The sequence below is a fragment of the Anneissia japonica genome, unplaced genomic scaffold (assembly GCF_011630105.1).
Source record: "Anneissia japonica isolate Jap-2015-1 unplaced genomic scaffold, ASM1163010v1 scaffold287623_len557403_cov176, whole genome shotgun sequence".
Taxonomy (NCBI): domain Eukaryota; kingdom Metazoa; phylum Echinodermata; class Crinoidea; order Comatulida; family Comatulidae; genus Anneissia; species Anneissia japonica.
Window position 1 is genome coordinate 241,833 of NW_022683923.1, and position 12,595 is coordinate 254,427.

General features: G+C 37.6%; 1 protein-coding gene across 1 annotated transcript; it reads left to right on the plus strand.

The window, feature by feature from the left end:
• Positions 1-212: 212 nt before the first annotated feature.
• Positions 213-10,919, plus strand: LOC117103178 (death-associated protein kinase dapk-1-like). Its single transcript, XM_033243688.1, has 13 exons — positions 213-481; positions 957-1,092; positions 1,791-1,889; positions 2,061-2,162; positions 2,660-2,758; positions 4,914-5,012; positions 5,423-5,494; positions 5,921-6,040; positions 6,285-6,527; positions 8,109-8,247; positions 8,666-8,823; positions 8,955-9,143; positions 9,402-10,919. Exons 1-13 carry the CDS (start codon positions 456-458, stop codon positions 10,557-10,559), a joined length of 2,640 nt encoding a protein of 879 aa, XP_033099579.1. The 5' UTR covers positions 213-455; the 3' UTR covers positions 10,560-10,919.
• The last annotated feature ends 1,676 nt before the right edge of the window (positions 10,920-12,595 follow it).

A 12,595-nucleotide genomic window follows, 5' to 3' on the forward strand; every position in this document is an offset into this window, starting at 1 on the left:
AATGACAGGCAACTAAAGATAACGAAGTTTGAAAAGTTTTAAATAATTGTATACAGTAAAACATATAAGTTTTTAGACTACAAAGATAGCGTACAAGATCGTTGCAGCGGCAAATGTACTTTTGATGATTTAAGGTGTGAACCGGAAAAAAAGATTAAGTTTATAAACCGGATAACAAAGCATACTGCGGCTCAAATGAGATACGGTAGGCCTACAACTGATATGTCTTGATCAAACCACGCGTTGTAGCTAGAGTTGATTTTAAAACTCTGCTAGTACATTTTTAAAGGGAATACAGCGATAATTCAGTTTAATCGGTATCCGGCTTAGTCACACATTTATTCCAAAGTACGGCTCTGACAACATTGAAAACACAACAAAGCTTACAGACATTATTCTGTGAGTGATCTCATCGCAAACTGGTCATAATGATATAAAGGTGATCCCGAGAGGTGATGATGTTTCCCAGGAAGCCAAACAAGTAAGTCTAAACAACGAAAATGATCTTAGAAAATACAGATTTAAGCATGCCATGGGGTGTTTGCGATGGGGGCTATTGTGTGTTTTGCATGGGTAGCATCATAGTAGAGGCATAATTTGCACGCGACTCAACCCGGTGCTTCCTCTCTTTTATATTTTTATATATCTGTAAAAATAAAGTACTGAATATGATCACCAAAGTGTAGAATATGGATAAACAATACAACGTATCGACTGCATAATAATCTTTTCAGAAGAATATAAAAATCCAAAGTTCAGTTATGAAGTAATTTCATATTTAAATAATTCATCAATATTTAAGCAGGGAAATATACATTTAAGCAAATACCTCCGTGAGAAAACAAGGAAATAGGCCTACCGTGATTACTTACGGTATCGACATTAGTATGTAAGTGATGCATATTTGGAAGTAAGTCAGAATAATTTGCCTAGATGTTCTCTTTCTTTCGTCCTAGGCCTAGTCCTATGTTTAGTATTAGGAAATCTACGATCAATGAACAACGATTGATACGGGCAGTTTCAGACAATGACAGCGAAGAAGTAAGACGGTTAACAAAGGACAAGAGAGTGGAAATTAACACATTAACTGAAGTAAGTTGAATAAGTGTTTGATCCGGTAACACCAGATTTCGCTTAAAATGGATTGTTCTCTGTCGCTGCCTTTGTAGTCAGGGGCGGATTTAGGGGCGGGGAGGGCGAAGTAAAAGAAAGAAAAAAAGAAGTTATTGATCGCCCAAAAACGAGGTTATTTCCGGGCGTAAAACAGAAAGTTGCACCGGGGACATGGCCCTCAATTCCCCCCCCCCATAGGTTAGTGTTGTCTCACGATCGCCTGACACCCTTTCGGACAGAATGTTGCACCAGAGACATGCCCTGGATCCCCCCCCCAGGGTAGTGTTGTCTATCGATCGCCCGTCACCCTTTCGGACATCTCTGGATCCGCCCCTGGTACGAGAAATATATTGTTATCTGGATACGTCCTCAAAAGATGATTATGTATGTAAAACCTATATAATTCAACGAATATGGAGTCTTTAGGAAAGTGAAATGTTAGCAAGTTTAAGAAAGCTCTCCAAACACAAGATATATTTATGTATGAAATTGTTTTAAAATAAAATCACTAATTAAGGCATTTAGAAAGTTGTTCATAAAAGAGGCAGTTTGCTGGTTGGACGGGAGAGCGTGGCATGTGCCGAAAGCAGGACACCATATAATTGGGCAATTACAATATATGGCTATTATATTGTACCATTACATGCCAACATTTGTATTAATTTTCTCCAATAAAGCTTGGACAAACCTCGTTACACCTTGCAGCGGCGAACGGATACATAGAAATTTGTGAAATTCTCGTAAAGGGCGGAGCTGATCTCAAAGGAAAAGATAAGGTAAAAATAATAATCAAGTAGGCCTACCGTAGGAGGTGTTTATTGGTGTTTTCCTAAATAGGCCTATTACTTAGGATTACTATAATCATAGAGAAAATAGAACAGATTTTTTTTTTCTCTATGCTATAATAATGTCAGTCACTATCACAAGAGGAACTAATTATCTTACAGGAAGGAAGGAATCCTCTCCACGAGGCATCGAAAGAAAACCAATTAGACGTTTGTAAATTTATTGTGAACCGATCCAAAAGCACACTCAATGAAAAAGACAATGTAAGATTATGATGATTACATCTTTGAATTGTGTGTAAATGCATACATGCCTAGCCCTAAAGGTTACACATTGTAAACAAAAATATACTGACCCCATATTGTTTGCAGTAGGCCTGAAGACACGGTGTGGTTATATATGAATACAACAGGGTCAAAAGCTAAAATAAAGTAGTTTACTGTTGGACTCGGATGTATAGTTCTATCCTGTTGTTTTATGTTTGTTTTATTGGATCTATATTGCCGTATCGTAATCTAATTTAGATAACCCTTATTAAAAAAATATTATGAATAGATAAATTTTGATGAATCCGTTTGAAAGGATCTCGACGGACCATATAAGGCGGCTACCACCAGTTTCGCCGACTGAGATAAACCTAAGATATTGAACATGGTTTCTACATGGACCGTTTAAGAAACCGTTATTACCAAATATTGAAAATAAAGAGAAGCGTAGGCCTACTGGAATCAATAAAGTATTAATCTATTTATTTTAACAGGGTGGTCTTACACCTCTTGGGTTGGCAATTTTACTTGGTCATCAACCAATATGCGAATTTTTACTTTGTAGCGGAGCTGATACAGCAACCAAAGACAATGTAAGTGTACATCGGAAATCATAGTGTAATAGTAAAGAGGCCTAGCCATCAATTACTAAATATCAACGGCCATCGTGATGGGGGCGACGATGTTGTAGGCCTTGTAGTAGTAGTTGTTGATGATGAGGATATTGATGTTGCTGGTGATAATGAGGGTACTGATCCGACATAATGTGGTGGTAATCAGGGCCGGCGAAACGTTTTTCAAAGTGGGGGGGGGGAACTAGTACGGGGAATGGGAATATGAATGGGTTCAAACTTAGGGGGTGGGGCCAAAACTTTTCTCAATAACCCAAAATGGGGAAGGGGGTCAGAGGTACTCCCCTCCCGGGAAAATTATGATTCCTAGATGGTGGGAAATGAGCTTTCCTGACTTTGAGCTAGGTGTCTTTTAATGACTGAAGGGACTTTAAGGTCCTTCAAAATTCAAGGTTTTCCACCTCTTTGAAAACGGTCAGGTAAACGTCTCATTCTTATTACAGTAAATAGGCCTGTTATGTGTGTATACATAAATTTAAAAAAAATGAGTTGTTTCATACGTGTTCTTTTTCCCATGAATCGTTAAACCCCAAAGAGAAAGGGGGTTCGGGGGTTCTCCCCCGGAACAATTTCGATTCCTAGATGGCGGAAAATCTAGCTTTCCCGACTTCTGAGGTGTCTTTTAATGACTTTTAAATTCTTCAAAATTTTAGATTTTCCCCATCTTGAAAACGATTCCATGAAACAATGAGCCCCAAAGAGAAAGGCGGGTTCGGGTTCTCACCGGGAAAATGTTGATTTCTAAATGACGGGAAATGAGCTTTCCCGACTTCTGAAGTGTCTTTTAATGACTTTTTAAAGTTCTTCAAAATTCAAGTTTTTCTCCCCTGAAAACTGTCAGGTAAATTTTTATCATTCTTATTACAGTAAATAGGCCTATTATGTGCGTACCGGTATACATACTTTGCATACGTATTCTTTTTTCCATGAATCGATGAACACCAAAAATAAAAGGGGGGTCGGGGGTCCTCCCCCGAGAAAATGTTGATTCCTATATGGGGAAAATGAGTTTCCCGACTTCTAATTTTGTATTCAAGGTCTTTACTCTTTATTCAGATAAAAAATATAAATTAAAAATTACAAACAGACGGCCAAAAGACTGTATATGAGTGTATTACAATAATTGCTTAAAAATTTAAAAACAGAACACCAAAATTCAAGAAATTCACAACACAAACATAAAAGAGAAACAATGGATAAAAAGCACATTACCAGTCATAAAACCAAAATAAAATGATAAAAATGGAAGAAATAAAAAAAAAACAATATAAAAATCACATTAATTAAAAATTGAATAGAATTTTCTTATTGTAAGAAAAAAAATCAGCTCATGGGCCCTGAAAAGTTGGGTCTAGAATTCTTTTTATTTTTTATTTTTTTTGCCAAAGGAGGGGGGTCATGACCCCTGATCCCCCATATCCGCCAATGTGAATTGCTAAGAAATCTAACTCGGCCCCGGTTCCGCCGGCCATGGTGATGATGAAAATGGTGATGTTGGTAATTATGATGACACAATAATAATGATGATGATGATGACTCAAGAGGATGGATGATGATGCTCATGATGGTGGTAAAAGGCAATGTACAGAAACGGTTATCTCAGCAGAATTCTTTTTTAATTATGGTTCCGAATTCTGGAATGGGTGACCGCACGAATTCTCTCTTTACATTTACGAATTCCTCAAGAGTATTTTCTCCAGTACTTCATATCAGGCCCACTTGACTTTCGAGACTGAAGATTCTGAGTTAAAATGGAAGTAGGTATACCATAAATGACTCAAGGGGTTAATGGCAGCCAGATGTTTCTCAAAAGATTGCTACCAAAGTCATGAGCCAGTAACCTGGTTTTCCCATACTTTGTTGCTTGGTTACAAGTACGCCAATTTATTTGTACGTGGTGAAGTTTGAAAGCTATTTTTTCGACGATGACGACGACGAGGTTTACGATCGGACGACAACAATAATTATATGTTGACATTTACAGACTATATATGATGGTGATGAAAGAACATGCTGTGATGACTATGGTTGTTAAATATTTTAGTATCAGTTTTTATCTACAATGACGTTGCCAATCTCAATGTATGTCATGTCATGTTTTACAATTTCGTCCCAGTATGGCCGAGCACCACTTCATCTTGCAGTTATAGTCAATAAGATCGACATATGTTGCCTACTCGTTGATAATAATGCTCAGATCAAAGAGAAGAATAAGGTGAGATACACTACTGTATATTCCTCAAAACAAAATAGGTCATTCTCCAAAATGGCAAATATTTTACTTTTTCTGTATTACTTAGAATGTAGTTGGCTACATAGTCACCGCAAAACCTATGGGCCTATAACCAATGGAAGCATGTAGAGGCAAAGGTTTCCTGAAAAGATTACCTATGCATTAGCAAACCTCGTATACTATCAGGTTGGTGTTTATTGCAACTCATCTGAAGTTGTTATGGTAATCGCACTCAGACTCTAAAATTAACATTTTGATTATTGCATTGTGACTTTAATAAATTATAAATATACTGTATTATCATCATCACGATCGTCGTCGTCGTTCGTTGCTGTCTTCTTCTTTTATGACTGTTTTTGTTGTTGTTTTATCATTATTTTTCGAAATTTTAGGAAGGAAAAACATCAATAGATATTGCTGAAGAACTGAATCATCGAACGGTGGCGGATTACTTAAAAAGCGAGGTAATATTTATTTAAACATTTTCTCCAACTTCATACTTTTTCGTATTTTTTATGAGCAATTTGTCAGTCGCAGTTTTGAAACCGCACAATGAAATCCGTGGAGGTTCGAAAGTATATAAGGATCTTGCTCCTAAAGGCCTACTTTATCACTGGGAATTTCGAGGTATTAACATTGAAACTAAAATTACTGCAGTAGCCTGTCCTGTAAAAGACATACTTTAATCATTGCTGAAAATAATTTTAGCAGTCTCTATTAACATAAGATGCGCAAAAACTGCGCAAAATGATTTGACAATTTGCAGCGGCTGGGGGCACCAAATAAGAACACATATATAACGATGATTGACATAACCATGATTTTGTAATATAGTTACGACCAAGGTGTAATCACGACACACCTACGAAACATTAATTCAATCTTTTTAGGCCAACCTTCAGGATCTTCTTAAGCTTGCTGAGGGTGGCCAACCTTTAGATGTGCTGAAGCTGAATATTATTGGCCATCCTATGTCTGGAAAGACAACTCTCCTCAAGTCACTTTCTAAGGTATGGTTCTGGTTCTGGTGGGTAAAGTCGATCTCCTAATATGCTATTTATTGGATCCTCATCGTCATTATCATCATCATTGTCATTATCATCTTCATCATTATCATCACCATCATTATCATCATCATCATCATCTTCATCATCATCATCATTATCATAATTATGAGACCTATTATTATTTTCACCATTATTAATGATTTCCATAAATTTACACATTTATAAGCAACGTTCTTTTTTTTACCAGAAACGTTGGAACCCGCTACGTCTCTTAGAGAAACAGAAAATACCTCTTGCGATCGACCACAAGGCGACACCAGGCGTACGGATCATAAGCGCTTCCATTCCAAATGTTGGCAAGTTCAGTGCAAGGGACTTTGCTGGACAGAGTGAATATCATATAACACACAGTGCATTCTTCGGCATTCGTAATGCCATTTTCCTACTCTTGTACAATATAACTATCGACCAGAGGGAACAAAAATCTCAGGCAAACTGTGTTTTATTTTAATTGAACTTATGCTTTGAATACTTATTTAAGTGTAGGCCTATTATTGAGAATGATACATTATGTCTACATGATGTCCTCTGTCTATATATTGCATAAAAAAGAGTTAATTAATCTGTCAACAAATCAACAACATATCGATCAATCAATAAATCAATAAGCATATGGCTGCCCACTCTTTTGGTCATACCTGCAGTTGCCACCTTTTGAAATGTTTTCCAGTGGCGTAGCTAGAGGTTTTGGCGCCCGGGGGAAAGAGTAGAAAATTGCGCCCCTTCCAACTAATTATAATTATAATATTGTGAAATAAATTTATATTGATTGTATAGGTTTTAAGCATATCCGTAGTACCGAACGTCCGTATCACGCTCTGTAAAAATAAGCACTGTTCTAGCTCCATATAGTAGGTTCTTTCTTACCAGGGGTGGCGTCAGGATTTGCCCGATGGGAAGTGGGAGGGTGATGCCCCAATGAGGGGGAAGATTTCCCTGATGAGAGCAAAGTGGGCATGACCAAGCGTTGCTTAAAATGTTCCAAAAGTGGTCAAAGAGGCGAAGCCCCCCAAGCTTATTTAATCGATTGTAGAGTCTACTAATATGTAAAAAAAATACATATAATTTTGTTTTCTCCCCGACGAATTATGGTTTTTTCCCCCGACCGGGGGGGGGGGGAGAGGTATCCCCGAAGGGGGCATCCCCGAAGGGGGCCTGGCCCCCACCCCTGGTCGCGCCACCCCTGTTTCTTACTTCTGAAACTGCATTACCGTACGATGTTCGGAACTTTGTATACAACTTTACCATTATCCTAATTTGTAAGGCCGTTGTATTTATCGCATACCGGTACAGCTTAGTATTCTTATTGTCTTGTAAGTTGCTGAATTTTTAACATTGTTTAAACTCGCAACTGAATTTTGCGTGCTTTTGCATCTGCAAATAAGTTAATATGTACTTAAGGAGTGTCAAAGCAGATAGACTCTCTTGTCCCATCGTGGCTCTGAGATATGGCAGGATGAGCTTTAGTCATGTAAGAATAGGATAAAAAAAAAATAAAGAAAACGGTTGAAATGGACTGAAAAGAATTCACAATCTATATATTTGCGAATAAAAACAACTGCATTCAGATTTTTATTATTAACTGGAAGATATTCATTCCTGACGACATACATCAATTTCGTCATGCTTTTCTAAAAAGTGGTTATTTCTTTTACTCTCATTCTCCCGTTTCAGCGCCCCACCCCAAACCTGGCGCCCGGGGCACGTGCCCCCTTTGACCCCACCTCCCCTAGCTACGCCACTGATGTTTTCTGCCATTTGCAACTATCTATAGATTCCTCCTCTTTCAGATCAATCAGCCAAGCCATCTTTGGCATGTTCTTTTTTTCATTTATCATTTCTACCACCTATAACTACGCTCATCCATTCTCTTGGCATATCTTATTGACTTCTGTTGGTTCATATTTTTCAAAATCGGTGATCCAATTTCTATTTAAAAAAAACTTTACTATGAAATTGTTTGAACGTTGGGTATACAAACCATTTAAATTAGGCTTATATTTATTTGAAGTTAAAACATTGGTTGGCTATGATCAAAGCTTGTCAGAGGGAATCAGTTATATCAACATTCCATCCCGATGAATTTAACAGCGGTATTGTTATTGTAGCCACGCATATGGACTTGGTGGATGATTCCAAGAAACGTGAAGGTAGGAAGATTATATCACAGACCCTATATACGAATATAGGGCTGTGGTTATATCATGAGGCTCAAAACCGGACACTCACTGCGTCATACGGCCGTCGGCCGACGAATCCAACTCAGGGTTAGACGACGCGACGCCGTCGGATAATTGTCGATGACAGTCGAAACGATCCGTTGTGCGAGCGACGGAGCGTGTCGTTGCCGCTCTCCATAGAATCACGTCGGTCTACGACCGTCGCGACGGTCGGGCCCAGTGAGTACCCGGCTTTAGGGTGTCCAACATCGTAATGAACTATTCATTTTCTTCCACTTCTTCTTTCCTACCCAACAAACTAGGACCTATCTTATATTTTATTGAAATATGATATACCATACACAAGATAATCAATTGCGATATTTGTAATTTTTCTTTGTATTTCTAGCAACAAATCTCGCTAAGCAGAATGTCGAGGAGATGCAGCAGATTTTTAGAACACTTAATATAACTAGTGACTGTGTTGTGCTCCAAACGCACAAATCATGGGATGAACAGATCAAACCATTGCGTGAATCACTTGAGAAACTCGGGAAACGCATAAGAGTAGGCCTAAGTATACATTTAACAGAGATGAGGCATATAAAATGCGTGACTGTTGTTTGCAAAAACTGTTCATTAGCATATGCCAATATGTCCGAAAACTTCGTGTTTTTTAACAACGTGTTTTATTGTAGGGTACGAAAAGGATACCAGTGATATGCCAAAGAATAACAAATCATCTTCAGGACTGGGTAGAAGAATTAGCTATGGCTCCGTTGATGAGTTTTACCGCATTTGAAGAACGTGTCAATTCCATTACAAATGCATTCGTAACCAAAGAACTACTTAAAACTGCGGCCCGGTTTATGACCGACACAGGCGAGGTAATAATGTTCGTGCTTTTTATATATTTCACATAGGCGGCCCTATTTGTTAAGTAGGCCTTGTTCTTACTTAATGTAGTACTGTAATACATTATTATTATGGTTACGCCTTATTAATCAGATGATAATACTGTAATGATATAATTAATATATCATACCTTGTATCAAATTTATTTTGATATAATGGTAATCAAATTATAAATTAAATATTAATCATTATTATTTATATTAATTATTGATTAATTTGGTTTCAAATAGATTTACTTTGCGGAGTTTGACAGTGACGAGGTGGAGGACCAAGTGGTTATAAATCCTGGTTGGCTTACTTCAGACCTGTTCGGCAGACTGTTCGCGAGCAGCTGTCACACTCTGTTTGATGGTGTTCAGAGGGTACCAAAAAAGGAACTTTTCACCTACAAAGAAATCAGTGAAATTGTAGGACAGATTGCTAGCCCCAAATTAGCTATCCAACTCCTCAAGCATCTCAACTTAATACACGAACACAGAGAGGATACGTACATCATTCCAAGCCTTTTACCTATGGATCTTCCCGTTGTGCAATGGTCTGCAGACGACCAATCTGTCTACTTCGGTAGACATATAAGGTGTGTGGATGAATCAGATATGTTTACTCCCGGATTTTTTCCGTACCTACAAGTGAATATTTTGAAGCGGTTAGAGGATTTTGTGGCCCATAGTAAACTGACACGTAATACAATCAAAAGTGCAGTTGGCTATGTTGAGAGTATCGTCAAAATGTCGAGTGATCAAATGTCATTATTTGTTGCTGTAAAAGTCGATGATGTGCGACATAAAGAAGAGTGTAATACGGTTTTGTCACAGTTGATGAATGATGTAGATGATGTCAAACACCATGTTTCACAAGGAACACACACCGAGATGCGCGTTGTTAGTGTAGTAGACATGAAGAAAGAATCCGACGTCACAGAATGCCACAGTTACGCACTGGAAGACGTAATTGCAGCTGATGATGGCAATGGATTTGTGGTAAATACGAAGCGGGGTAAAAACGAACACGTCACTGAAATTATATGTGCAGGATATGACATCACTATTTTAAAAGTTAAAGGTTATGCAAGTGACATAAAGTGGTTAAAATCAACAGTTGTTCAAAAACTTCAAGTGTGTTTGGAACGTGTCGCAGAAATGCAAGATTATCGCACATTTGCCGAGAAAATTAAGATAATGGATGCCATCGAGATAGAGCATTTACATGAGGTAAATCTACCTGGAAATGAAGGAAAATTATCTATGCTCTTAAGAAAATGGTCCGAGCATCAAGAAAGATGCAGTACAATTAGTAATCTGTGTGCTATATTGAAAGACATGGAGCGACATGATGCTCTGAACATTGTTCATAAATCGCTGAGAGAGGAAGGATTCAGCCCTGTTTGACTCTCAGAGTCCAGCGACTTCGACGTCATAAACTGAATGTACCGTGCACATGAGAGAAAGTAAAGTCATTCCAAGCTATAGCAACCAATCAATGGAACGCTTTTCCACATAATGTAGCACTAAGGTCCGCTTTTTGTATGCCTCTTTTAAGAGGCAAATTACAATTTGTCAAGTTTGAAATTACAGTATCTGGTACCTAGGTCTAGATCTATAATATTTCATTAATTTCAGCAGTTAAATTGCTTCAATATTACTCTCAGTTATATCTTCACTTAATGTACGCCTTGAGAATACAATTAACGATAAGCACTTTAGAATTACAATGGTTCTCTTCCAAATTGTTCCTGTATAGGCCTACATACAATACGGATTTACATAATATAGTGCCAAATGATGATTGAAAGTCATTGATGACTTCCTATACACTCACACCAATATGTTCTAATGTGATCTTTCTAATTGTTTATTCAAAGTGATTTAATTTCCCACATTAGTTACCATGATGAAGCTCAGAATATGGTTCAACTACTGTTGAATAATAGAGCACCTACGGCAATTTTCAAGATCGACTCTTCTCTGATAGCAACACATCGGATAGAGATCCGACCCTGTACACAGGGTATATTTCAACATGGATTCATAGCAAACGATAGAGACAACTTTCCGGAATGTCAACTAACCAATCTGAATGGGCCCAGGAATACGCGCGTGTCTCACAAACACAGTGTTATCCATCCGTGGCTCTCAGCAATAGAGCGTATCTCGAATAGAAACCATTAAATCTTCGATAGGCCAGCTATGCTCAACCCGGAGGTACAACGCTCTAAAAAGCATAACCAGGGAGTTGCTGTAACTGCATTAGGCCTATAAAAAAAGCTGAAAATAATGAATTATAGCCCATAATGAGTCTACTGGTGCAACTAGTAACCGAGGGCCCTTCCAGAAGGACAAATTTGTCTAGAGCATTATCAATTACAATCACTGTGTCAATCATCAATATCGATTATAACGTTATTTAATACAGAGTGGCTGCAACTACGCCGATCTTACGTCATGCTGTAGTGCATTAAGATAGGCAGAGCAGCGTGACCACTCACAATTTTTGATATACCCAATGTCTGGGACAAAATTACTCAAGATTCAGCAAATATTGCCCAAAATTACCCAAGCTTCCTGAAAATGCATTAAAATTTGAAAAAAATGTGTTTTTCGCATATATAGTTTCCCTTTTAGTTCAATTTATAAACCATTTTTTTATTGTAATTGTTTGTGTTAATTATTAAAATTAATATTCATGACAGATAGAAAAATACGCCCTCAGTCGGCCAGTGTTATCAGTAGATCAGTGATCAAGTTTTATTATGTAATGCATTAATTAGGTAAGATCAATGGCAAAGCAAATCACAACTAAACAATTCTGAACCCATGTTTATAGCAATTAACAGTCAATTAACAATGAGTTTTGCTTACTTGAATGGACTGACATATATATACTTTGTTGCTTCTTAATTCTTCCTCTATGACAAAAATATTTAATTTTCTTAGTAAAAATAAAATACCCAAGGATTTGAACGGAATACCCAAGAACCCAAGACCAAGTCAAAATACCCAAGATCTTGGGTAAATACCCAAGTAGTGGTCACACTGAGACAGAGTTATGTTTTAAGGTTAGGGTAAAGCCAATTCGACCAATCAGCGTGTTTGAATTTGCATAATTTGGCGTAGACACAGCCACTACGTATTTAATAAGATACCTGTGGTGTATATTTCCTTATTAGTATTCTACTTAGTTTACTGAAGATATCTCAACGTGAATCAACTCACCAAAGTTTTGTAAACTTTTCAATTAATATTTCACACCATCACTACAGATTCTCTAGTTTGGATAGCTAAATTTGTACGAGCAACTTTACATGTACAGTAGGGCCTAGTGTATTTCGAAATTTGCCGCCATGGTTATTTTTGTTTACGATAGTAGTATGGCGCCCTCTATAATGCGTAATTAGAACTTTACACAGGGATGGATGGTTTGAGAT